At 40.0% G+C, this 27939-nt stretch overlaps 4 protein-coding genes across 4 annotated transcripts; 3 read left to right on the top strand and 1 right to left on the bottom strand.

The window, feature by feature from the left end:
• Positions 1-524: 524 nt before the first annotated feature.
• On the top strand, positions 525-4187 carry LOC117304118. The gene is made up of 2 exons (XM_033788619.1): positions 525-626; positions 1865-4187. The coding sequence occupies exon 2, from the start codon at positions 1872-1874 to the stop codon at positions 3384-3386; it is 1515 nt and encodes a 504-aa protein (XP_033644510.1). The 5' UTR covers positions 525-626; positions 1865-1871; the 3' UTR covers positions 3387-4187.
• Positions 4188-6817: 2630 nt separating this feature from the next.
• Positions 6818-18790, top strand: LOC117303694 (hematopoietic prostaglandin D synthase-like). Its single transcript, XM_033787961.1, has 6 exons — positions 6818-7054; positions 8952-9044; positions 9778-9893; positions 10520-10627; positions 11126-12068; positions 18358-18790. The coding sequence occupies exons 1-5, from the start codon at positions 6922-6924 to the stop codon at positions 11288-11290; spliced, it is 615 nt and encodes a 204-aa protein (XP_033643852.1). The 5' UTR covers positions 6818-6921; the 3' UTR covers positions 11291-12068; positions 18358-18790.
• On the top strand, positions 14296-18170 carry LOC117303695 (hematopoietic prostaglandin D synthase-like). Its single transcript, XM_033787962.1, has 5 exons — positions 14296-14601; positions 15308-15400; positions 16124-16239; positions 16874-16981; positions 17474-18170. The coding sequence occupies exons 1-5, from the start codon at positions 14469-14471 to the stop codon at positions 17636-17638; spliced, it is 615 nt and encodes a 204-aa protein (XP_033643853.1). The 5' UTR covers positions 14296-14468; the 3' UTR covers positions 17639-18170.
• Positions 18791-18891: 101 nt separating the features above from the next.
• On the bottom strand, positions 18892-25946 carry LOC117303693 (isovaleryl-CoA dehydrogenase, mitochondrial-like). Its single transcript, XM_033787960.1, has 11 exons — positions 25767-25946; positions 24958-25047; positions 24538-24589; positions 23856-24025; positions 23367-23460; positions 22407-22540; positions 22016-22112; positions 21422-21515; positions 20338-20419; positions 19655-19832; positions 18892-19089 (listed from the first exon to the last, which is right to left on the bottom strand). Exons 1-11 carry the CDS (start codon positions 25938-25940, stop codon positions 18956-18958), a joined length of 1299 nt encoding a protein of 432 aa, XP_033643851.1. The 5' UTR covers positions 25941-25946; the 3' UTR covers positions 18892-18955.
• Positions 25947-27939: the final 1993 nt, after the last annotated feature.

Raw genomic sequence — 27939 nt, 5'->3', positions numbered from 1 at the left:
AGTCTCTGACCTCACTTTAAAAAATAATGTAAACAAATTATTTGATAATCAACTAAGGGGGGGGGGGGGGCTTGGTTTTCTGGAAATGCTTTGTTGTCCTGTACTATAGAGCTAAATCCCCTGCACCCATGTCTAATTGAACTGTCTAGTTATTAATTAGGTTCACAAGACTAATAACCCAAGCTTCAAACTCTGGCCATCTAAAAAAAAATGCTTGATTCAAAACTTCTAACATCATACCGTACCCAATATGGCAGGGATAGGGAAGGTTTGTGGGTGCCCCCCCCCCCCAAAAAAAAAGGATCAAAGTTCATTTCCCTAACAAACCTGACTTCATCCTTCCTCCATGCAGCATTACTATTTTATACAGAAACATTAACATGTACATCCTCCCCCTACACGTAACCCCTAAAAAATACAGTGAATGATAAATAGCGACCTCTATCGTCTGATATTAATACTAGTCTACATCCCTGACTTCAAATGTATTATCAACGCACAGAAAGTCAGGTACCATGCTTTGAGTCCCAATGACGTTTGAAAAGGTTTTGGTTTTCTCGCAATTTAACGTTTTTTGAGGCACTTATTTGACGAAAAGGCTTTTCTGTTAAGAGTGTGTATTACAGGTAGGTAAATGCGGCGAGGCATAGATACTTTCTGTTCGTTTTCTATCTCGTTTTCTTCATTCTAAACCTGTATTTTTTCTTTGGAAAGATGGCGTCCATAAAATGACGCAAAATGTGACCCAATGACGGTCATGCTATAGCAAAGACGGGGCAAAGGTGCGTCAATCACAACACATGGAAACAAATGTCGTACGTTTTGGTTCAAATGCGGCCTTTTGAGTAATAAAGTTTTAGTGTTGAGTTGTTCTTTGATCCATGCGAGAAGAAGTTTATCACGGTTTTCTACTCAATCAACGAACAAATGATATAAGTTTTTAAAAAGCCAAATTTATGACCGATTTCAAGATAAGATTTAAGACATTTGAAGATTGCTTGCAGATCCAGCTCCGGACATGTTTGACTCATTAATATTTGAATTACATTTTACAAATTACAGCATGTTTGAAATTAATAGATGTGTTGGTTTATTTATTATAAATAATTATTAAAAACTTTTCTGGACCATGGTTGTCGACAGGAAGAGAAACTTGTCAAAAGCTTCAGCAATTTTCTTTTTTGATTAAAAGTAGGGGAAATATACATTTTCATTGTCAACTTAATTTGTTATCACATTCACAACACTTTTTTATGACAATTTTGGATCGCCACAATTTTTATGAAATTGACTGCACTACCACCAGTGTACCACTGTATTTTTTGACGGTACTCGACTCGTCTCCAGTCCACTGTGTTAGTGGTTCAGTTTTATACAACAGCTGCAGCACTGAATTTCATGCTGTAAAGTTTAAGCCAAAAGGAGATTTTTTTTATTGCAATTGAACACTTGTTGTTTTATTGAATGTTAGTGTTAAAATTGTTAGTAAATAAAAAAGACTTTGCAACTTCGGTATTTTTTCTGCCATTATATTAATGCGATGCAAGAAAGGCTTATATAATCCACATTTTGTTATATAAGCTATGCCACGTTATGAACAATTCAAGTTTTTATGAAGTATTAATTTTGAAACTTAATTGAGTAAAGACATCAATTGATGGCATGCATGATGGCCATCAATTGGTGTATCCATTTTGTTCTGGATAATTGATTTACTTTTTTTTTTTTTTTTTTTTTTTTTTTGGGGGGGGGGGAGGGGGGTCACTGATTGCTGTGTCAGTGTCTGCCTTCCTCCATGTTTGAATAGTTTCGTCCTTTGACCAAAAACCCCCCCATTAATTTTATAATTATTTGTTTATCACAGGAATTACATGCAAAAGATGGCAAAGCATTTGATTCTCGTTTCCATCTTTCTCGATGACCAAAACAAGCTGAAGAAGGCAGTGAAGGTCAAGAATGTCAAAGACATCCAAGAACAAGCCAAGAAGTTGTACCCTGTTGGCAATGCCACCCTGGACCGCTTCATGGTCTACTCTAACGACTTTGAGGAGTTTGTCGATGTGGACAAAGGTCACAAGGTTGTAGCCAAAGAAAAGTATGAATTCCATTACAGAAGTCCACAGAGAGCAATTAAGTCGGAGATAACATCTCCCAACGACATATCTCCAACAGTGATCGGAAGGTTGAGAGCCGATCCCTCACTCTTCAACAAGCGCACTTGTATGACCAACCAAGAAGTGAAACTTGCGTCGCAAATCTTCAAGAAAAATGTCTCCAAATACCACAAGGGAGTCAACGAGTGGGCCCACAAGATTGCTTTGGAACATCCAGAGCTTCTTCAAGACAAGGGAAAGCTGCTGAAATTGTCCCGTGAAGCACTGACTCAGAGCGGCTACAAGTACTCAACAAAAAGGGTGGCCAAAACACCGAAAGTAGTCCATGCAGTTGAGGTGGTCGTGGTGAGAGAGAATACTTCAAATGAGCAGTCGCAAAGTGCACAAACTTGCGATGAGGCTGGTCCATCTGAGACACAACAGGATGACCAACCAGGGTCTCAACCACCAGAGCAAAGTTCCAGCGAACAGGTAAATGACAGGGCGGATGACTCCTCCCAGGTCGTTGCTAATTTGGAAGCCCTTGTGGACACCATGATCGAAGATGAGAGGCGTGAGCTGACTTCCGCTTCCTCTCCAACCCATGAAGCTGTCAACCAGGAGTTTGTATTGCTTGAACGGGGAACCCTGGTGGAGGACAATCCCCTGGAAGACTTAAACGAGGCAGGAGTTGATTTGGCAGAACTGAAAAAGGTCTCCAGGATATTCGGTCGGAACGGGAATATGAACCTAACAAGCTACCATACTAAAATGAACGAGATGGCATTCAGGGTTGCTTTGGAGAAGCCCCACCTGTTAGATAAAAGAGGCGAGCTCTACACTGAAGCTCAGAAGAGGCTGTACTACAGCGGCTACAAGTACACTCGCTGTAACCAAACAAGAAGCAAGTTGTTCCAGCCAGGTGGTTTCAAAAGAGAGAAGCATCAAACAAAGAAGGTGCGGGAAAACCGCATGGCAGAAATTGACATCACGGTGAATACTTTGAAGGAACAGGTGGCCCTCATCACAAGCGAGAAGACGAAGCTTGTGATATCGGAATGGCACGAACGAGCTGAGCAGCTCGACTTGCACATTGGAGATCTGCAGGACAAGATTGTCAGCTTGATGTCAGAAAAACGCCAGATCATTAAGAAAGGGGAGTGGTCAGAGCGGAAGCGGGCTTGGGCAGCAATGCGCAGAGAGAAGAAGAACAAAAAGCGTCCAGTATCTTGGAGACCGGTTGAACAGGAAGCGGCTCAGGCCAGCCAGTTGCTTGAGGAGATGACTGAATGAGGAGACTTTAACAAAACTTTCTTTAAATCTTCCCTACTTTCCACCCTTTGAAAGCTCCAAAGAAATTAATTATGTTCAAGGTTTCCTTGGATTGATTTCGCAAAGAGCTAAGATTGATCTTTACTGTGTATAAGTCTTCATTGCTAAGTAAATTGTGATGTCACTATACAAATTACTATGGCAATTATGACAACTCATCTTTAAGAAGATTCTCAGTATTTTGTGAAATCGAGGCCTGATGCCAAAAATAAGTTTCTTGCTCCACTCCAACCGACAATAAGTCTTGAAACTGAAATGTATCCTTAATCTTAAAATTTTGGAAGGCCTGGATAAAGGTTGCATAATTTGATGGGCTGGTTTTTGCTAAGACTGTAAATACTAACCTACTTTCCAGTGTTTGTTTAAGGCGTTCAGATTTACTGTTGAAAATCAACTGATTTAACAAAAATGCCACCTCAACTATTCTTGGCCACCTCAAAAGTCCTACCTAAAACGCTGTAAAAAAGTTAAAAAAATTCCCTCAATTTTTGTATAATATGTAAATAACGTGGCGTTTAAGCTGAATGAAACCTAGTTCTGTAATCTGTGAGTCATGTGGTTTTTGTAGCATGTTATTCCACTAGCAGGGGGAAGCAAGTTGAAGTTAAGTCAGGCATGGGCTAATAATATTACAGGAACGTTACAGAATTGGTAAGGAACAAAATTCGTAAAGATCGCGGATTTACTTAAAACTTACACGGTCTAATGATGATGACAGTAGAAAACATCCCTTGAAAAATTTCTGTCTGAAATGTCATAGTTGATGAGAAATAAATAATCTAACTTCGCGTTTGGAGTTTATCGCTCAGTGAGCGTTTTATTCATTTTTAATTTGGCATCGATGCAATGCAAAATATGTAATCGGTTTTTCACTATTCTCTCGTGAGCTAGACGGCCGATCGATCTCAAACTTCTACAGGTTTGTCAGTTTATGCATGGAGCTATATGGTGGCTTACATAAAGTGCTTACACTGCAGCAACTGTTTTGTCAGCAAAAACAAATTCTGTAATGTTCCTTTAAGTTCTTTACTCTGGTCTTTTGCACCCCTTACAAATGTTCCCCATAGACTGTGAGGTTTTTCAATGGAAACGACGGTTTTAGAACAACAAATAAATATTTCACTTACGAAATAAATGTTTTCTTTTTGCCAAACGAGTGCGTCGAAAACCACTATTGTTAAATAATCCTGGACTAACCAGGAGCTTCAAAATATGCAGAAGTAATTTTAAAACAATGACCTTTTAATAGATGAGCAGACGTATTAAAGTTACTCCAACCTGTTGGATGGGCTCCGATTGTTACAGGTATGTCATGCTCGATCCCAGGTCAAGCTTAAAGTCACCTGGAAGTGGTATTTTTTCAAAATAAAGCTTTTGTCACTAATATATGTGTTTTGATGAGTGGAATGTGAATAAACAGTTAACTAAGGTTTTAAAAAATCAGTTCTTATGTTATTTACAAATGTAAGAGTAGACCCCGACCCGAAAGTGCGCTGTTCGTGACGTCAATCGAGGCACACTTTGCCTGTAATGCGTAGAGTAAACACAATTGCAAAGTACATGTACGGACCAAATCGTGAGTTTGTACGTTTCAAAAAAAAAAAAAAATTCCGGCAATGCCGACCGGGTGTATTGCTGCTGAACGCAGAAAAACACTTTTTGAAATGTACCAACTCACGACTTGGACGTACATGTACTTTGCACGTGGGTTTACTATACGCATTGCAGGCAAAGTCTGCCTCGATTGACGTCACAAAAGGGGTAGGCGGAGTCAGCCCCAAACAACTTTATATATTTTTTAAACATATAAATCGTGACAAACAATTACTAAAAAAATTGTTTTATTGTTCGTAAGCATTATACTCTTATGTTTGAAAGAATTTTTTTTATATTTCCAGGTGACTTTAACAAACAACATAAATCAACCAAGTTAACATAAAAATACGCTGAAAATCCCAAAATTTAATATTTTGCAAACTAACTTTGAAGTTTCATCATAGCATGCTTGTATCTGAATTCTGAAACAAAATACTTTAAAAATGTAAATAATATTCAAATGTCTAAATATGAACATTGTATTTTAGTTCATTTTTTTCCAGAAAGTTGAAAGGATTTCCCGCGATTGTGCACATAATTTTAACAAAATCATTTCATTTTTGTTTGTGGTGCACTGACTTTTTTCTCTCCAATTTCTTTGCTTCTAATTTAAGGAAAGAATGTTGCATAGAAGAATGCATTTTAATTTTAATTTTGTAAATCTTTCAACTGATTTGTATGTTTATCGATTGATTTAGTACTTGATCGGTGACTGGTTAATTGAATAGAGAATAAAATATTGATTGATGGGTCGGTGGATAAATAGATTGATTCGTGATTAATTATTGGTATAGATTCATTTACCAAATTGAGTAATTGATTGGAAGACTACGGTTGATGGATTGATTTGTCGATTTTCCTTTTGTCTTTTTTATCAATCTTGGTATCATACACAAAATGTAGAGAATTTACAAAACAAATAATTAATTGGGCAACGAACAATGTTGTTGAGAACAGTATGTTAATCGGAACGGAGTGACTTGGAAATTAACGGAACTTCATAGATGCAGTGTTGCATAAAAGCACACAGCTTGATTGATTGATTGGTGGACATATCGACTGATTGAAATCGATTGCTTGATTGAAGTTTCTTGACTGTCCACAAACGATGATTTCTTTACAAATAACTATATTTACAAATCAAAACAAACCGATGCTGAGAGTGCAACATTTCATTAGGCCTATGCAGAAATTACTGAAAATTACGGTAAATGAAAAGGACCGGAGAATTGATTCAGCAAAGATCACTAATTTGTTGCCGTTTTCGATCAAATACGGTATTCAAGCTCAAAAATCCAGCCTTCGAATTGGGGCGGGGCACTTACATCAATTGGGGGGGGGGGGCGGGGCGTTGCCCAAGGGTGCACCCACTAAACAGGGAGAAAACGAGAGTGCCTAATTTTGAATTCTTTTAAAGGCCCTCGAGATATTAGACCGATTTCGAGAGCTCAACAAGATAGTCTGTTTTGCTTAGAGGTACAGGGACATTTTTTCCTTTTGGAAGGAGAGTAATGGGCACTGGGACCTCCCACATACTTTAAGAAGTGGGTAAAAAAAGTACAGTGCTTTGAGTGCAAAAAGAGGTGACACTTCTAAATTAGTTTCTAAAACTGTTTTTGTTAGCATTTTGCACTGTATGCTATGATTGTCTGTTAAATATTGAACCACACTCAAACAAGCCTGCCCTCAGGGCATATTGGGGGGGGGGGGGGTGGGGCTACCTTAATTATGCTAGAACCGTTGTAACAAGTGTGACGTGTCGAGGTCGAACCCATTGCTGCACCTTCAGCTGTTGTATCGTACAGCTAAGAGTATTGCTGTATACCCCCCAGTGTTACTATACCCATCAGCTGCGCTACCCTATTATACCAGGACTACTCGTCTCAAGCTGTCAGACAACATGCCGCACTACAAGCTCAAGTATTTCGATGGCAGAGGTAGGGCTGAGACCATCCGGATGTTGTTCAAGCTCGGCAAGACTGAGTTCGAAGACTCACGGTGCGAAATGGACGAGTGGCCACAGATTAAACCAAGTAAGATTCTTACCAAGAATAATTATATAGCATGACAAATCAAGGGATTCGAATTTGGGTTCAAACACGCCACAGTATACAGGATGTGAGGCCTTCTGCAATGGAGTGCTGTCGTCTCGGGGTTTTTGTGTGCAAAATTTAAACCAACATGACCAAAACGAGTCTGGGAGGCCCTTGGGTGTGTCAACCGACATTTTGTTACACCATGCTGCTCTTTTCCGTTACTGCAAGCATCCGCTACCGCCCTTTTCACAGAAGGTTAATGGTTAAGGGAGTGGGCTGAACATGATAAAGTGTGATTCGACGTACCTACCAGTATCGGTGGAACTACAATCGCTAAGGAGCAAGGTTCATGCCCTTTACAAAGGAGCATGACTTTTCCGCTTCCGAAGGGAATTTTGTAAAATGGCAATACCATTTTGGATAACTTTCCGTATGGCGCCACCACTTTTCACTCATTTTTACAGAAAGGGATATCCCATTGATGTTAATTAGATACGATATGATTTCATATCGAATGAAAAAGTGGTGGCCCAATACGGAAACCTTTCCACAATTTTTTGTTAGAAGCTTACAGCAGCGTTTGATAAACATTTTGAGAAACATTTTTTTCACTAGTAATAAGTAAATAATGCAGTTCTGTAAAAAGATAAACGGTCTATATTATATGCCTGAAAAGAGAATGTCAGGAAGCGCTACGCGGTAACGCTATTATAAGGGATTTTTGCTCCGGTGTTAGGATGTATTCGCCCCGGCCTATTCCAGATTCGGTATCTCAAAAACGCGATTCAATTGTCCATTATGTTCGAACAAAACATTGCATAGGATACGGTCCCGAAATGCTTTTTATAAATACCGCTGAGTAGTGGCCCGGAACGAAACGACTGTGTCAGTGTGTATTCATGTAACCGTGTTAGAGCTCGGTCTTATCTGTTGGTTTTTTAGATAAGGTTGTGATTAGAAATTTGCAAACCCCTACTGAAGTAAATGAATGTGTATTAAAAAAAAGTACATTACTCTTTAATTCGTCAGCGGTCCCACTGCTTTGGGATGTTTGAACAAAAAGTGCACACAGTCTCGGGCCGTACACAGATCACTTGAATGTGTGCGTGTTAATGTCCGGGTATAACTGTATCGACAAAAAAGTGGCAAGAAATAAACTTTTTAATGGCTAATTGTATTTTGCAAAGTGTCTTTTTAACGATGTGTGATTGATTGGCCATTATCATGCGGTTGCTATAAATTTTAGATCACTTAATTTTATTTTTATATTTTTATGGGGTTCATTTTATTTTATGAAGTTGTAAAAAGGGTCAATAATAACTTATCAAAATGGCGAACTTTTGTAATTCAGAGAGGATTTTGGGATATGTGACGTTATGTGCAATTCATCTATTTGCATGAAGCCATTTTTATATAATAATTATATGGTGGACATAAGTCACAACATAATTAGACTAATGTTCGCATTAATCTGTCTGTTAATATATACCAAACAGTGCAATCCTATGTGTCCATAATTTCTCAAAAGGCTGAAAATGTAACAGCAGATTCAGAATCAACCTTTATAGGCCCTTGTTAAAAAAAGAAAACAAATCCGGATTGTGAGTTTTCCTTGCTTTTACCAGTTGTGTGACATTTTGATCATCTCCAATTATTTTGTTATGCGCTTTTTGTGTAGCCTAATGGAATGTGTGCAATACAATTATAGAATACAGGGCCTCTCCATGGTTAGGGTTAGGGTTGGGTTAGGCCATTAGGGTTAGGGTTAGGCATGTTAGGGTTGGGGTTAGGGATAGGGTTAGGGTTAGGGCTATCGCCGAGTGTGGCCCTGTATTCTACAGTTACTCCAAAATTATAATTATATAATTGCCATGATGATACTTTTCCTTTACAGCCATTACAACCAAGCAACTTCCCGCTCTGGAAATCGACGGCAAGCAATACAACCAGAGCAAGTCTATCATAAACTACGTGGCAAGAACGTGTGGTGAGGGCAATCATTTCTCGTATCGCTGTCACGGCCCAACTATAGAATCGTCCCAATTGTAGTTGGGACCGCGCCCAACTTGAGTGTTCACAGTTGAAAAGGCCCAACTATGGCTCTGGAACTGGGATTGCCCGATAGTGGGGATGGTGATTACACTTCTTTTTTTTTTTGACCGGTGGTAGGAGTGGCCCACACAATCAACCCCAGTTTCAAAAGCGGCAAGAATAATAAAACGCTGTAAATACGGTACAAAGACCCGCACAACCCTTTGTATTCGATATGGGAGACCAAGGTCAAAACAAAACAAGGAAAGCAAGTATAGTGTACTCCACAAGGATATTTGTATAAAAAGGCTAGACGATGTGACCTCTGACGTCGCACGAAAACCATAACATGATTCGCGCGCATACCGCCGGGCAAACCTTTGTGTTTTGGCAGCCAGCTAGAAAGTGTACGCAATCTTACTATGACTACGCAACTCAGTGCCCGGCCAAACATGACGTATATAGTGTTTTGTCAACGGAGGGCGGTTTGAATGTAAACAAAGGTCACATCGTCGGATGCATACTGGTAACTAATTTGTGGACTAGTTTAAGACTGATGACGAGAACGACAAACCTTAACCGACTCTTTTCAGAGCAAACACTCCCCCTCAAATGAGATTATACATGATTGTACCCGAAATTAAGTTTACTTTTATTCTCATACATCGTTTTATTGTCTGCTTGTGTAGGTCTCTTTGGCAATAATGAACTGGAGGCCCTGTGCATCGATATGGTGATTGACACCATTGACGACGTGGTGCCGCCATGGGATGTTGTTTTCTATTCCACCAACGAGGAGGAAAAGGTACGAAAGGAAGGGTGCGAGAAACACAATTGGTTTTGGGATGGGGGATGGGCTTCATTTATAAACTGTCAGTCCCATCACTTTAGGGTGTTTTTTTGTCAATTGATGCTATATCAGAAAATACGAACGCCGAATCGAATCCATCAACATTTATAGTTTTTGTAGGCCGGGGTATCAACCGCATTTTAAGCGGCAGCTTTCGCAAAAGGACACTCGGTCGGCCGTTCCTCCCAGCAGTGTCTACGACCGCTCTCGGAGACTGTGGTTAAAAATATGGCCTCGACGCCACGTCATTAGTTTGATTAATGATTAATAAGGCCTCGACTCCCAGTCAGAAGTTCGATTATATTTATTGACTGTTTTTTATGAATACTCATTGTGTTGGGTTTTCTTTATTCGGAGATGCACGACCGGACATGAATACACCCCACTAAATCCATTGTGTTTTGGTATGACCCAATTTTCTGATAAATTCTTTGAAAGAAAAAGTTGTTAAGGCATACAAAGTTAAATTAGTTCGGGCCATCAGTGCAGAATTCTCGTGTTTTTGTGTCTGTTTTTATTTCTCTTTGATGAAAACGCAAGTACTGTATTCACCATATTTTATTTGGTAATTAACCTTCAAGGCGAAAAACATCAAGCATTTCAGCGAGGTTGAGATTCCAGTAATCTTTGACCGGATGGTAAGCCTGTTGGAGCTGGACCACGCAGGGGACTTCTTCTTTGGAAATAAGGTAAGCCTTGGACGGCACGCAGACGGGTATTCAGGCAACGACACATTACATGTTATGAGGGTGGGCGCACAAATATTGTTGGTGCACTTCTAGCCAATTGAAGCTGTCTGCGGGCCGCGTCTTCCGTGGAGGCTCGTGGGGGACGGAGCTCTGCTGACCCCCACGAGCATTGGTAAAACGATTGTAGAACTCGTCGCAGCCACGGCGTATCTTCGGTGCGCGACGCTTTGCAAACCCTACACGATGCATTGCTTCTTGCGATGAGCTTGATGAAATCAAGGGCTGGTTCTTTTCAGAACCATCGTCACTCAAAAGAGATTTATCTACCGCAAAACAAAACATTCCTTCTTTCCTTACAACATGCAAACCTTCAAGTCTAATTCGTCACGGTACATACTCATGACTGATTTTATGAAACAAAGTTGGAAAATGTCCAACTGCCAGCGTTCACAAATTCTTCAACTGCTTATTTTCCTCTTCCCTCGAACCCTCATACAGATAACAGCAGCTGATGTACATTTCCTGTGCATGGTCGAGGTTGCCGACGTCTACTTTACCAATTCCTTGGCCAAGTACCCGAAGCTGCAGGCCGTGTTCGACCGCGTGGCGGCCGACCCAGTCATCGCCGAGTGGCGAAAGGTTCGCCCCGTAACCGACTGGTAATCAGATTGCTAGATCATTGCCCTTTTCAAATCCACGGATTTGGCTTCAGGCTCCAACCTCTCGCCTTAAGTCCCGAGCGCGAATGCAAAGCACGCGGAATTAACAGTCAAAACAACCGCGGAGCCTGGAGAAACCGTGAATTTGAAAAGGGCAATACAAATGTAGATGTGACGGCGTGTCGGTCGCTTTACAAGTCTCGATTGACGACGCTGGTTTTTGCATTTGTGACTGGTAGAGGGCGCAACACGGACTGTTTTGGATGCCGACTCGGATGGACATGGCAATATTACTTAAAGAATTAATTTTTTTCAAGACACTTTGAAGCTAAAATAGTTAATCTAGTGTGATTACAAGTAAATGAAATGCTGAAGAAAATATTCTGCAGTTACCCTTTCCTTGCAATTTATACGATAAGTCCTGCTTAAATGGGCCACAAAAGGTACAGACAATGGTGTTGGGATCAAAAAAATATGAATTTATGTTCACCGAATTAGTATAATGATGATGCTCATTGTGAAAAAACTTCCCTGAAAATATTTGTGTATGAAATAATATAGTTTTTGAGAAATGAATAAAACAATTTACTTTTATCTTGCGAATTCAAAAACAGTGATGTGTCCATATGTCCATATATGATAAGGGTTTTCACTATTTTCTCAAGATTTCAGAGACTGCTTTCATAGGTTTGTTTATGTTTCATGTTTGGCCACATAAATACTTTGGTAATGACCAATATTGTCCGCATGTCTTACACACAATGACCCTATGCAGACAGAAGGTAGATGTTTATCTGTTTATCTCATAATTCCACGTGACTTAGAAAGAGTGTTTAAAAATAAAATAAAAATAACCCTTAAATAACATTAGTTTCATACAACTCCCTAAGAATACAATGTACATGTATATATATATATTATTTGCTTTTACTTTCTTGATGAAAAACATCCTCTTACCATGGTCTCTCCCATCAACAACGCTTCTTCCAATCCAATCCTACATTCTGAATAATTCATGAATCAATAATTAGCACAATAGTGACACTGTCCAATGAAATGCTTCCTTCTCTCACTCAATTCAGCTCAAAATATATTTCAGACAAGGAACTTATTGAATATTCATAGAACAAACCTGATATCCAATCAGTTTCTCAAGTAATAAAATATTGCTTTGAATATTCATCAGAAAAAGTAAACGGTTTTAATCTATGAAAACACATGAATTTTTACCAGGTGCTCATTGAATATTCATGACATTACCATAAACCTATTCTGCATACAGAGATGACAACCCTCTGCTTGTTCCCAGAGCACCAATAGAATCAGTCTCCAACCACATAAATATTCATTATGTTTATTATTCATGAGGTTTACTTATATTCCGCATTGAGGGCTCGACCAATGATTAGTCTTCTAATCTCACTGGTTCCCGCCCCGATCTCATACAGCTTAGCGTCTCTTAGTAACCGCCCGGTTGGGTAATCGTTGATGTATCCATTTCCGCCTGGTGTATAAAAAGAGGAAATGGAAAATTCACCTCTTGAAACATAAAGTGACACCACCATCTTCCAGATCAAACGATGATGAATCAATGGAAAACAGACATAAATGAACGCGCAACGCACAAGATTGGCCAATGGGCAACCTTCTTTTGCCCTCTAGTTGAGGGCGCCCAACTCAAAGGACGTAATGTGCATCAGGTCTACAAAGTAAATCTATGAGCCACCAGCGACTGCCCAGCAATTAGTGCTCACTATTACAATTTAAGCAAATCATCTTGGCCTGGTTTACAGTCGTTAGGAGACAAAGGTTTGTTTCCAAATAAAAGTATAAGAGATTTATATTTCAAACCGGTCATATTGGTTTTTAAGAACTTAAGCAGTAGGGATTCATTTTTCTTTAAACGTCAGTTGGATTTGTTTGATTAGTGACTATTGATTAACTGATTTGTACGTTTATCGACTGATTGTGTACTTGATCGGTGACTGGTTAATTGAATAGAGAATACAATATTGATTGATGGGTCGGTGGATAAATAGATTGATTCGTGATTAATTATTGGTATAGATTCATTTACCAAATTGAGTAAGTTGATTGGAAGACTACGGTTGATGGATTGATTTATCGATTTTCCTTTTGACTTTTTTATCAATCTTGTTATCATACACAAAATGTAGAGAATTTACAAAACAAATAATTAATTGGGCAACGAACAATGTTGTCGAAAACAGTATGATAATCGGAACGGAGTGACTTGGAAATTAACGGAACTTCATAGATGCAGTGTTGCATAAAAGCACACAGCTTGATTGATTGATTGGTGGACATATCGACTGATTGAAATCGATTGCTTGATTGAAGTTTCTTGACTGTCCACAAACGTAGATTTCTTTACAAATAATTATATTTACAAATCAAAACAAACCGATGCTGAGAGTGCAACGTTTCATATAGGCCTATGCAGAAATTACTGAAAATTACGGTAAATGAAAAGAACCGGAGAATTGATTCAGCAAAGATCAATAATTTGTTGCCGTTTTCGATCAAATACGGTATTCAAGCTCAAAAATCCAGCCTTCGAATTGGGGCGGGGCACTTACATCAATGGGAGGGGGCGTTGCCCAAGGGTGCACCCACTAACCAGGGAGAAAACGAGAGTGCCTAATTTTGAATTTTTTTAAAGGCCCTCGAGATATTAGACCGATTTCGAGAGCTCAACAAGATAGTCTGTTTTGCTTAGCGGTACAGGGACATTTTTCCTTTTGGAAGGAGAGTAATGGGCACTGGGACCTCCCACATACTTTAACAATGGATAAAAAAATACAGTGCTTTGAGTGCAAAAAGAGGTGCCACTTCTAAATTAGTTTCTAAAAACTGTTTTTGTTAGCATTTTGCACTGTATGCTATGATTGTCTGTTAAATATTGAACCACACTCAAACAAGCCTGCCCTCAGGGCATATTGGGGGGGGGGGGCGGTGGGGCTACCTTAATTATGCTAGAACCGTTGTAACAAGTGTGACGTGTCGAGGTCGAACCCATTGCTGCACCTTCAGCTGTTGTATCGTACAGAACCGTGTATTTATCAGCTAAGAGTATTGCTGTATACCCCCCAGTGTTACTATACCCATCAGCTGCGCTACCCTATTATACCAGGACTACTCGTCTCAAGCTGTCAGACAACATGCCGCACTACAAGCTCAAGTATTTCGATGGCAGAGGTAGGGCTGAGACCATCCGGATGTTGTTCAAGCTCGGCAAGACTGAGTTCGAAGACTCACGGTGCGAATCGGACGAGTGGCCACAGATCAAACCAAGTAAGATTCTTACAAAGAATAATTATATACGATATGATTTCATATCGAATGAAAAAGTGGTGGCCCCATACGGAAACTTTTCCACAATTTTTTGTTAGAAGCTTACAGCAGCGTTTGATAAACATTTTGAGAAACATTTCACTAGTAATAAGTAAATAATGCAGTTCTTGCAAAAGATAAAAGGTCTATATTATATGCCTGAAAAGAGAATGTCAGAAGCACTACGCGGTAACGCTATTATAAGGGATTTTTGTTCCGGTGTTAGGATGTATTCGCCCCGGCCTATTCCAGATTCGGTATCTCAAAAACGCGATTCAATTGTCCATTATGTTTGAACAAAACATTGCATAGGACACGGTCCCGAAACGTACTAGTCAATGCTTTTTATAAAAAAAATACAGCTGAGTAGTGGCCCGGAACGAAACGACTGTGTCAGTGTGTAACCATGTAACCGTGTTAGAGCTCGGTGTTATGCGCTTTTTGTGTAGCCTAATGGAATGTGTGCAATACAATTATAGAATACAGAGCCTCTCCATGGTTAGGGTTAGGGTTGGGTTAGGCCATTAGGGTTAGGGTTAGGCATGTTAGGGTTGGGTTAGGGATAGGGTCAGAGTTAGGGCTATCGCCGAGTGTGGCCCTGTATTCTAAAGTTACTCCAAAATTATAATTATACTATAATTGCCATGATGATACTTTTCCTTTACAGCCATTACAACCAAGCAACTTCCCGCTCTGGAAATCGACGGCAAGCAATACAACCAGAGCAAGTCCATCATAAACTACGTGGCAAGAACGTGTGGTGAGGGCAATCATTTCTCGTATCGCTGTCACGGCCCAACTATAGAATCGTCCCAATTGTAGTTGGGACCGCGCCCAACTTGAGTGTTCACAGTTGAAAAGGCCCAACTATGGCTCTGGAACTGGGATTGCCCGATAGTAGGGATGGTGATTACACTTTTTTTGAGACCGGTGGTAGGAGTGGCCCACACAATCAACCCCAGTTTCAAAAGCGGCAAGAATAATAAAACGCTGTAAATACGGTACAAAGACCCGCACAACCCTTTGTATTCGATATGGGAGACCAAGGTCAACACAAAACAAGGAAAGCAAGTATAGTGTACTCCACAAGGATATTTGTATAAAAAGGCTAGTGCGGGACGATGTGACCTCTGACGTCACACGAAAACCATAACATGATTCGCGCGCATACCGCCGGGCAAAACCTTTGTGTTTTGGCAGCAAGCTAGAAAGTGTATGCAATCTTACTATGACTACGCAACTCAGTGCCCGGCCAAACATGACGTATATAGTGTTTTGTCAACAGAGGGCGGTTTGAATGTAAACAAAGGTCACATCGTCGGATGCATACTGTGGACTAGTTTAAGACTGATGACGAGAACGACAAACCTTAACCGACTCTTTTCAGAGCAAACACTCCCCCTCAAATGAGATTATACATGATTGTACCCGAAATTAAGTTTACTTTTATTCTCATACATTGTTTTATTGTCTGCTTGTGTAGGTCTCTTTGGCAAGAATGAACTGGATGCCCTGTGCATCGATATGGTGATTGACACCATTGATGACGCGGTGCCGCCATGGCATGTTGTTTGGTATTCCACCAACGAGGAGGAAAAGGTACGAAAGGAAGGGTGCGAGGAATACAATTGGTTTTAGGATGGGGGATGGGCTTCATTTATAAACCGTCAGTCCCATCACTTTCGGGTGTTTTTTTGTCAATTGATGCTATATCAGAAAATACGAACGCCGAGTCGAATCCATCAACATTGAGCGAGTTTTTGTAGGCCGGGGTATCAACCGCATTTTAAGCGGCAGCTTTCGCAAAAGGACACTCGGTCGGCCGTTCCTCCCAGCACAGTGTCTACGACCGCTCTCGGAGACTGTGGTTCAAAATATGGCCTCGACGCCACGTCATTAGTTTGATTAATGATTAATAAGGCCTCGACTCCCAGTCAGAAGTTCGATTATATTTATTGACTGTTATTTATGAACACTCATTGTGTTGGGTTTTCTTTATTCGGAGATGCACGACCGGACATGTATATATACACCCCACTAAATCCATTGTTTTTTGGTATGACCCAATTTTCTGATAAATTCTTTGAAAGAAAAAGTTGTTAAGGCGTACAAAGTTAAATTAGTTCGGGCCATCAGTGCAGAATTCTCATGTTTTTGTGTCTGTTTGTATTTCTCTTTGATGAAAACACAAGTACTGTATTCACCATATTTTATTTGGTAATTAACCTTCAAGGCGAAAAACATCAAGCATTTCAGCGAGGTTGAGATTCCAGTAATCTTTGACCGGTTGGTAAGCCTGTTGGAGCTGGACCACGCAGGGGACTTCTTCTTTGGAAATAAGGTAAGCCTTGGACGGCACGCAGACGGGTATTCAGGCAACGACACATTACATGTTATGAGGGTGGGCGCACAAATATTGTTGGTGCACTTCTAGCCAATTGAAGCTGTCCGCGGGCCGCGTCTTCCGTGGAGGCTCGTGGGGGACGGAGCTCTGCTGACCCCCACGAGCATTGGTAAAACGATTGTAGAACTCGTCGCAGCAACGACGTAGCAACGACGTATCTTCGGTGCGCGACGCATCGCAAACCCTACACTATGAGCTTGATGAAATCAAGGGCTGGTTCTTTTCAGAACCATCGTCACTCAAAAGAGATTTATCTACCGCAAAACAAAACATTCCTTCTTTCCTTACAACATGCAAACCTTCAAGTCTAATTCGTCACGGTACATATTCATGACTGATTTTATGAAACATAGTTGGAAAATGTCCAACTGCCAGCGTTCACAAACTCTTCAACTGCTTATTTTCCTCTTCCCTCGAACCCTCATACAGATAACAGCAGCCGATGTACATTTCCTGTGCATGGTCGAGGGTGTCGACATCTACTTTACCAATTCCTTGGCCAAGTACCCGAAGCTGCAGGCCGTGTTCGACCGCGTGGCGGCCGACCCAGTCATCGCCGAGTGGCGGAAGGTTCGCCCCGTAACCGACTGGTGATCAGATTGCTAGATCATTGCCCTTTTCAAATCCACGGATTTGGCTTCAGGCTCCAACCTCTCACCTTAAGTACCGAGCGCGAATGCAAAGCACGCGGAATTAACAGTCAAAACAACCGCGGAGCCGAGTCTGGAGAAACCGTGATTCCTAAAAGGGCAATAGATGTGACGGCGTGTCGGTCGCTTTACAAGTCTCGATTGACGTCGCTGGTTTTTGCATTTGTGACTGGTAGAGGGCGCAACACGGACTGTTTTGGATGCCGACTCGGATGTACATGGCAATTACTTTAAGAATTAATTTTTTTCAAGACACTTTGGGGCTAAAATAGTTAATCTAGTGTGATTACAAGTAAATGAAACACTGAAGAAAATAATCTGCAGTTACCCTTTCCTTGCAATTTAGGATCAAAAATATGAATTTATGTTCACCGAATTAGTATAATGATGATGCTCATGGTGAAAAAACTTCCCTGAAAATATTTGTGTATGAAATAATATAGTTTTTGAGAAATGAATAAAACAATTTACTTTTATCTTGCGAATTCAAAACAGTGATGTGTCCATATGTCCATATATGATAAGGGTTTTCACTATTTTCTCAAGATTTCAGAGACTGCTTTCATAGGTTTGTTTATATTTCATGTTTGGCCACATAAATACTTTGGTAATGACCAATATTGTCCGCATGTCTTACACACAATGACCCTATGCAGACAGAAGGTAGATGTTTATCTCATAATTCCACGTGACTTAGAAAGAGTGTTTAAAAATAAAATAAAAATAACCCTTAAATAACATTAGTTTCATACAACTCCCTAAGAATACAATGTACATGTATATATATATATTATTTGCTTTTACTTTCTTGATGAAAAACATCCTCTTACCATGGTCTCTCCCATCAACAACGCTTCTTCCAATCCAATCCTACATTCTGAATAATTCATGAATCAATAATTAGCACAATAGTGACACTGTCCAATGAAATGCTTCCTTCTCTCACTCAATTCAGCTCAAAATATATTTCAGACAAGGAAATTATTGAATATTCATAGAACAAACCTGATATCCAATCAGTTTCTCAAGTAATAAAATATTGCTTTGAATATTCATCAGAAAAAGTTTCTGATCCAGTCATACTCTATAAAAAAAACCATGAATATTACTCATCTAATATTCATGAAATTACCAAACAACTATTCTGCATGCAGTGATGATAACCATCCACTTGTCCCCAGCACCAGTTGAATCATTCTCCACTCACATAAATATTCATCACGTTTTTTATTCATATTCATCATGTTTATTATTCATGAGGTTACTTATATTCCGCGTTGAGGGCTCGACCAATGATAAGTCTTCTAATCTCACTGGTTCCCGCCCCAATCTCATACAGCTTAGCATCTCTTAGTAAACGCCCAGTTGGGTAATCGTTGATGTATCCGTTACCACCTGGTGTATAAAAAGACGAAATGGAAAACGAAAATTCAACTCTTGAAACATAAAGTGACAACAAATCCCCATCTTCCAGATCAAACGATGATGAATCAACAGAAAAAGGACATCTATGAACGCGCAACGCACAAGATTGGCCAATGAGCAACCTTCTTTTGCCCTCTAGTTGAGGGCGCCCAACTCAAAGGACGCAATGTGCATCAGGTGTAAAAGGTGAATCTATGAGCCTCTCACACCACAGCCACTGCCCAGCAATTAGTGCTCACTATTACAATTTAAGCAAATCATCTTGGCCTGGTTTACAGTCGTTAGGAGACAAGGGTTTGTTTCCAAATAAAAGTATAAGAGATTTATACATGGGGTACCACACAGCATTAAATGCACTGGACACGATACGTTATTCTCAAAATCTTTTGTAATATCAACAGCTCTCCATGCTCATTACGTGCATTTTTATGCTAACAATTATTTTGAGTATTATTACCAATATAGTGTCAAGGGCCTTTAAATAACTGCATCTCCACCTCAAATCCTAGATGTACTATCAAACGAAATGTCTTACCAAGGCACTGTATAGCGTCAAGCGCTACTTGCGTAGCATTCTCAGCTGTGTACAGGATGACCGCAGCACAGTCTTTTGCGCTGACGAACCCCCTGTCTGCTGCCCTCGCTACGTTATACAGGTATGAGCGACTGACGTTGAGTCGTGTGTACATGTCGGCCATCTTACCCTGCATCAACTGAAAAATCAAAAGGAAAAGAGAAAACCATTCAATCTAAGATCCACTTTGGGGTATATTTCCACAAACTAAATAAAATTTACTAGAGCGGTACTTGAAAGCGAACTCAGAGGGCACATTATTTTCGGTACTATAATTTCTGGTATTGAAACCAAGGATGGCTCATAAGTGAACTTAATCACTGAAGTTCATGAGCCTGAGGAAAACTGTTAACAACAAGAGTGCTTGCTATGTCACTGTGAAAAAAAAACAGGGCTAACCCCTACTCTTCGACGATAAGTGTTCTGGATACTTTTCCATGTACTATCAAGCCGAGTTCATGGGAACTGCTGGTTAGTGTTCCATCTTAAGGACAACGCTCTTAGGGTAACAAAGACTCGAACCTACACCCTACTGATCAGAAACACCAGAGCTTGAGTCCGGTGCTTTTAACTATTTGGCCACAAAACCCAACACTGCCTTGCAAAGTGTCAGATCTATCAGGAGGTATAACGTTTTTGTTTACCTGGAATTCGCCGATGGGCCTACCGAATGCTGTTCTAGTCATCAGGTACGGTACAGTAATGTCCATACACGCCTGCATAATGCTGGAACAAAAATGGAATAGTTTTGTTAAAACACATCACAAGACTGCATTAAATAAAGTGCTTATCACACATCGGTAAGTGTGGGCTAAAATATTAATCTTTAGGCCTATCCCTTATGCATTTTAATAGTACATTTACAATAAAAAAAATTAAAAAATCGAAATCTTCTGCCATTATGCATTGACTACATTGACTATTAAAAAGCAAAACTCGAAATCTTAAATAATAATAATAATAATAATAATAATAATAATAATAATAATAATAATAAGACTTGTAATGCGCACATATCCACCCTGCAAGTAACAGCCTTTTTTGAAAAGTGGAGACACTTTAACCATTTAAGAATACGAACAGATGCAATGACAATGTAAAGAAAAATGCATGGTAATTCTAAGGTAATTCTAAGGTAATTCTAAGCTAATCTTCAAGAGAATTACAACGACATGATGATAAACATATGAAAGTGAAAAGGGGATTTGTTAATAACATGAACCTGTAAAAGAAACATTCAATATTGAAACATCAAAAATCGAAAGTCAGGTGTTCGCCGAGGTAAACAAACGAACAACAAACTATCAATTCATAAAGTTCCATAAAGTAAACTGACAGTTCTAAAACACTGTTTCCATATGTATAATCTGATGTTCAAACGGTTACATATGCAAACAGCTAAATATGCAAATAATTATATATGCAAACAATTGAATATGCAAACAAGTATATATTCAAACAATTAAATATGCAAACAATTAAATATGCAAACAATTAAATATGCAAACAATTAAAAATGCAAACAATTAAATATGCATACAATAACATACACATGTATACAAACAACTAAATATGCAAACAATTAAATATGCAAACAATTATAGGCAGTGGACACTGCTGAGTAACTGAGTTTATAGTGCTAACACACATCGATGTAAACAAAAATACAACTTCAACAATGATGATAACTTCAACTTCAACAACTAATAAAAAAACGTTTGAACTCACCCTACCGGTCCGCCAGATAAGATCAGCCTCTCCAAGTCCAAACCACTCATGAGGACATAGACACCTTTATTTAACGGCCCCATCACATTCTCAACTAGTAAAAGGTAAATAAAACATGGACTTAACATCAGAACCATGAAAACAAAATAAATGGCACCCCCGTACAAAGGTATTGAAAAAACTAGGGAGACTGCCAACATAAGGCTAGCTCAGTTTGCCCTGCATGTTAATCCAGAGGTCGTTGGTTCGAGTCCCACTCAAGAATTTTTTTTTTTATTCAACCCCAAAATAAGAAAAAAGCTCATTGTAACATGTGTTGCAATCAAGCAAAACAAAAATGAGTTGTTTGCTGACCCAGGGGTCGATTTCACAAAGAGTTAGGACTAGTTTAACTTAGGACTAGTCCTAGGAGATATACAAAACGTGTGGCTAGTCCTAAATTAGGACGGGTAACTCGCCCTAACTCGACAAAACCACCCTTGGTCAACTAATTTTTTTCTCATACATTTGAAAGAGCATAATCTATGCTTCAAGTTTGGTATTGGGGAAAAACTACCATGGACTCAACGCCAAAAACAGAAGGACTTGACCTACCTGGTACCCTGCAGTTATCAAACACCAGCTCCGAGGTGTTGGAGCCGCGCATACCGAGCTTGTCAAGCTTTGGTGATGTACTGAATCCCTCAAAGTCCTGTAGGTCAGAGGTGAAAGGTTACCCAAGGGTTGATCAAAGGTGAAAGGTTACCATAGGGTTGACGTAGTACATGTACACAATATTATAATGTGTAGATTCATTTATTCAGTACTTTATATCATAACCACAGTGTACGAGATTGAATGGCACGACGGTAGGAGAGTTGACTGTGGTACCACTAATTTACCTCTTTACCCGTGAGCACGAAAATACCTGCTTCCATAAGTGCCGATTCTTTGCTTACGATTATAAGAGGAATGAAATTGGGCCCAGAGCATTTGCTTTTCTTACCTTTTCGATGATGAACGTCGTGATACCGTGTTTAGCTTCTGCTGCAGCGTCTGTCTTTGCATAGACCACCAGGACGTCGGCATCGGGCCCGTTTGTGATCCAAAACTTGGTGCCGTTCAGTACGTAATGATCTCCTACGAATACACAATAGTACAGATTTTATATAAATAAAATTTGATGCTCTGAAATAGACTTAACTGTTACAACTAACCACACTGAGGAAATGGGTTAGTGAGTGCCGTGGCTGACAGTCTAGTGCACTTGACCCAAGTTCTGGTGTTTTCCCGAGGATGGGTTAAGGTCCTGCTCTTGGCACTTGTGTCCTTGAGAAAGTTGCTTTACTATAACTGCTTCTCTGCACACAGGGGATATAAATGGGTACCTGCGAGGGTAGAGGTTGATATTGTGTTTGAAAAAGCAGGCTGATACTTCCCAGGGAGCTGAGAAAGATTACAGCCGTTGATTTCACCAAGGTCTTCCTAACTTAGGACTTAGATTATTCTTAGGACTTAGGACGAGTTCAGTTCGGTATACAAAGACGTTAGGACGCATTGAACCCATCCCAAGTTCGGAGGGGTTACTCGTCCTAATTCAAGATTAATCCTAGCCTTTTGTGAAATCGGCTGCAGGAATGTTATTGGCCCAAGGACCAGGGCACTAATGTAAGGCGCATTGATATGATATTGTAAAATGTGCTTTATAAAAACTATTTATATAAGGACAAGCTATTACAGTTGGCTCTCATTATAAAGAGTACTGTTAAGAAGAGGTCCTGCTTATAAAGAGTACATTCTGAAGTCCTGAATCTCTTTTCTGCTTTGTGTTTCTTTATTTTGCTGTACTCTTACAACATCGTTACTGCTATAAAGAGGGTATTTGGCCAGTCCCAGTGATCTTGGCATAACGAGAGTTGACTGTACAGGTATTAAAGTTTTTGTGCAAAGTAAACCATAAACGTACCTTTCTTTTCTGCCTTCAGTCTCATTGAGACAACATCCGATCCACTGTTTGCCTCACTCATGGCCAAGGCTCCTATATGTTCACCCGAGATCAACTGCAAAGAGTATAAGAAAAACCATTCTACATCTTAGATGTAACACTTGTGTCACAATTACGTGATAATCACTTCATACTTTGGCAGGCTTGAACTTCCCTCTTCAATCAATCAGTCAATCAATCAATCAGAGGGAATTTACAAAGTGCCAAAATCAACCAAAGTTGTTCAAAGGCGCTCAAGACAGTTAGATTAAAATAATTTTGATACACTTGTTTGAAGGGGCACAGCAATTTTCATCTGGTAAGGGGCACTTCTATGGGGAAAATGTAAGTTTTTATTGGAACCTTGCAGAGGGCACCACAGCAAAAGCACAGGGCACCTCGTGTTTTACGAAAAGGAGGTATGAAATTGTAGTAAAAAAAATATAAAAAAAACCTTTAAGTTGCAATTACCTTTGGAAGGTATTTTGCTTTCTGCGCATCGTTTCCGTTGCGTACAATTTGATTCACGCAAAGGTTTGAGTGGGCTCCGTAGCTCAGAGCGATTGCGGCCGACGCCCTGGTCATCTCCTCCATGACTATACAATGATCCAAGTATGAACCCCCGGTACCTCCCAACTCCTCTGTGAACAAGCAAGGGGTTCGCAAAAAAGACAGTTTTGAAAGTAGGTACAATTCTTTATTTAACAAGGTATTTAAACCACATAGAAAATTGACGAGGTATTAAAATTTTTAAATAATGTGGCGTTGAACAAAGTAGAGTTGACTAAGACTTGGGATTTGAACCAACGACCTTTCACTTAACAATCTGGCACTCTACCAAGAATTAATCCTTAGTAGGGATTCGCAATCTAAGAACGCTTCTTGTAAATATTCAAATTTTGGACGCATACAAACTGATGTCTTTTTACATAACCTTACTACTCTGAAGCGACATGTTTCTCAAAATGTTTGATACTATCGAAAGCTGCTGTAGGCTTCAAACCAAATGTTTATTGCATTTATTTTTCAGAGTGAGTACAGTGAATGATGCTTATTTTTAAGGCAAATCTAAGGACATTGGATGTGCTCCTCCATTCAACCATGGAGGAAAGAAGAGAACTCATTCTCTTCCTTCCTCCATGATTCAACTTACCTGGCACAGTCATCCCAAGCAGTCCAAAATCACCCAATTTCTTCCAGAATTCCTTAATTGAGAAGAAGATAAAACAACAATTAGCAATTATGGTTAAGTGGCTTGCTCAAGGGCACAATTGTCATGACTGGGCATCGAATCCACACTTTGCTGCTTTTAATACTGCAGGTTGGGTCGTCAGTGAACTAGATCACTGGGCCACGACATTCACCATATTTCTAGTGTCTGGTTTCTACTGTTTTACTTGTGTTTGTAAAGCAAATTGTAATGTACTCCAAAAAACTGTGGGAGTGCCATATAAAAAAAATACCATAAGTATTACAGATTTGTTTTCTTTCTGGTCCTCTTTGGTCTTATGTTTAACAAAAAGAAATCTGAATAAAATTGAAGATAGCAAACACTGGTGCAGCTCTTACTTACCCTCTGTCCATCAAATGTATTCTTGGCGTCAATCTCAGCAGCCTTGGGGGCAAGTTCATCTTGGCAAAATCGAAACACTGATTCCCGAAGCTGTAATTAATTAAAAGAAAATTTTGTGATTATTTCTAAAATAAAAATCAATCATCAGAACCTCAAATTTTATCTTTATTTAAAGATTAAGAAGAGGGCAAGGCCATTTTTTATTTATCAAAGGGCGCATTCATTGGAAAATCTATTTGATGAGAGACTATTGAACTTTTTGAAGGGACACTAAACTAAATAAGGCTAAGACTCTAGGGCATGCAACAGAGGGTCGGAATCACACACAGATTGTGTAGATGTTTCAAGTGGCTGTACCGACCGTACAAGTTGTACGGTCGGTAGTGTAAATTCTATCATCTAGCCTATTCTATGTATATGTTTCTACAATAAGACAAAATTCTCGACGGTGATGCCAAGACCAACAAATTAGTCTTATTTAATTACTAAATCAGGTTCAACGTAAACTTAACAAAACAGACCTCATTAAAAACTAAAAATCCAAGCTTTTTTCTCCAGATTGACGATATTAAAAAAAACTTTATTATCGATATTTTTTTAACTATAGTAAACCAAGGTTCATGAATCAAGGTACCCAAAAATTGGCCTGGAGTTTTCTTCGTCATGAAATAAATAATGCCAACAACGCGATATTTTGCTTGGAAAAGTTTCCGTATGGCGCCACCACTTATTTTCCCTAAAAGAGGCCTACCTAAAAAGTACAAAGTAATGTCCGGAAACTAGGCATCAATAAAAAGCTCCGGTCTTACCTGTTTTTGTTCGTCAGTAAGCCCAGATATGTTGTCATCAATGTCGACGTATGTCCCCTGCCGTCTGGAGGGTACACTACTCTGTAACGGAGCCGATACTCTCGAAATACATGGCAAAATCCGCCGGGATAAATTGCTAAAATTCTTCACTAGTGCCGCCATGGTGTTTTGCATGCAGAGTTTCTTTGGAGTCTACTGTGGTATAGTTACTAACCTCCTCTTGTCTTGTTTAGTACTACCGATATTGCGTAAGTTACCCGACTATGTTAGATAAGAAATATTGATTGGTGGCGCTATTTATTTCACTTTGCAAAAAGCTGGCCGGTGTCGCATGCAATACTATCCGGAGGACATGATTGCATATGCAATAATGTTCGCCGGACGGTTTTGCATATGCAATCATGTCCACCCGGACGATGCTGCATAATGCAATTGTGTCCGACCGGACAAATTTGCATATGCAGTTGTGTCCGCCGGTGCAAAACCGTCCTTGCAGTAAATTAAACTCCCTTGGTCGACGGAGCACGTTCGCCATTTTTTTACAAGCTAAGTGCTTGTCATGGATGACATGGGAATTTTTCGGCCGTCGGGTAATCGCTGCAATCATTAAATACGTGAATATTCATGCTGCATACGTAAGTGCCATGCACGCTCGCTTACCCGCGCACTTTGTACAGTCATGTAGTGTCCGCCGGACGGTTTTTGCATAGCCCCGGACACGATTGCATATGCAAAAGTGTCCGGAGCGGACAGTATTGCATGGCGGACACAATTGCATCTGACACCGGCTTCCAATACTCAAGTTCTCACCAACTTGAATGTGTCAAAAATTTGACGATTTTGCAGCCGTGACATCGATTGGAGCACCATCCTCGATAGTCTAAATTATTTTTTAATTACAGCATGAAGTCCACAGGGATAATCGGATGAGAATATGTCCCCTGTGTGAGATGGATTCAAAAGAGGGCGCTGTCAGAAGAAGTTTGTCTTATGGCGGAATAGAATCTCCGGAGACAGAATCCACCCCCCCCCCCCCAACAATTCGAGAAAAAACAAGTATTAAACAAAAAGGGGGAAAAGGAAGTTCGCACGGAATTTTGAAACTCTTATTCTGTGGCCTACATTTTGCCACAGTAGGCTTGTCAGGCAAGATACGGCCGGTGTCGCATGCAATTATGTCCTCTATGCAATACTATCCATTATTGCACATGCAATAATGTCCGCCGGACGGTTTTGCATATGCAATCGTGTCCGCCCGGACGCTGCTCGGACGGCTGCTGCATAGTGCAGTTGTGTCCACTCCCGTGCAAACCGTCCATGCAGTAAAACGCCCTTTTGGTTGGTCGACGGAACACGTTCGCCATTTGTTTAAAAGCCACTATACACTTTCGGTAAACAGTACACTTCGTGTATCACAACTTTTATATAAAATAACAAACCTGTGAAAATTTAGGCTCAATCGGTCATTGGAGTCGGGAGAAAATAACGGGAAAACCCACTCCTGTTGTAAATCTGTGAACTTTTGTTTTCTGTACCGAAAGTGTATAATGGCTTTAACAAGAAAATAAGTGCATGTCATGAATGACATGGGAAATGTTTGACCGTTGGGTATTCGCTGCAATCATATAATGTGAATACGTAGGTTAAGTGCATGCACGCTCGCTTACACGCGCGCGCACATTACATGATACAGACTAGTCAAGTATGTCCACCGGACGGTTTTTGCATAGCCCCGGACACGAGTGCATATGCAATAGTGTCCGGAGAGGACAGTATTGCAGCTTGCAGTGCGGACACAATTGCATCTGAAACCGGCACGGGTCACCTTTCATTTGTAGTTGAGTATTACCCAGGCAATGCAATCTCCTGTCAAAGAGTTATGTTTTCTTCCGTTTGTGCAGCAAATCATGCCCGCAGGAAGTAAAGCTCTATGTAAACATGGTCTATGATTTTGGGGGTTGCACAAAGAAACATGGTCTACATACATGTTTGGATTTTGGGCCTTGTCTATTGTGTCTGTTTATGATGGTTTATGTTTTTGATAGTCTAGTTTTCGCTCAGCCCAGCGCTTCATCAAGTCCAAATGAATGCAGGCCTGTAAACACGTTCAAACCAAGACACATTCTGGTACAGAGCTCCCGAGTCCCCACCATAGTTCGTAGTGCGGGTTTAT

The sequence above is a fragment of the Asterias rubens genome, chromosome 20, assembly GCF_902459465.1.
Source record: "Asterias rubens chromosome 20, eAstRub1.3, whole genome shotgun sequence".
Classification (NCBI taxonomy): Eukaryota; Metazoa; Echinodermata; class Asteroidea; order Forcipulatida; family Asteriidae; genus Asterias; species Asterias rubens.
Note: the sequence above shows the minus strand (reverse complement) of the source record. Positions and strands in the feature narration are given on the sequence as shown.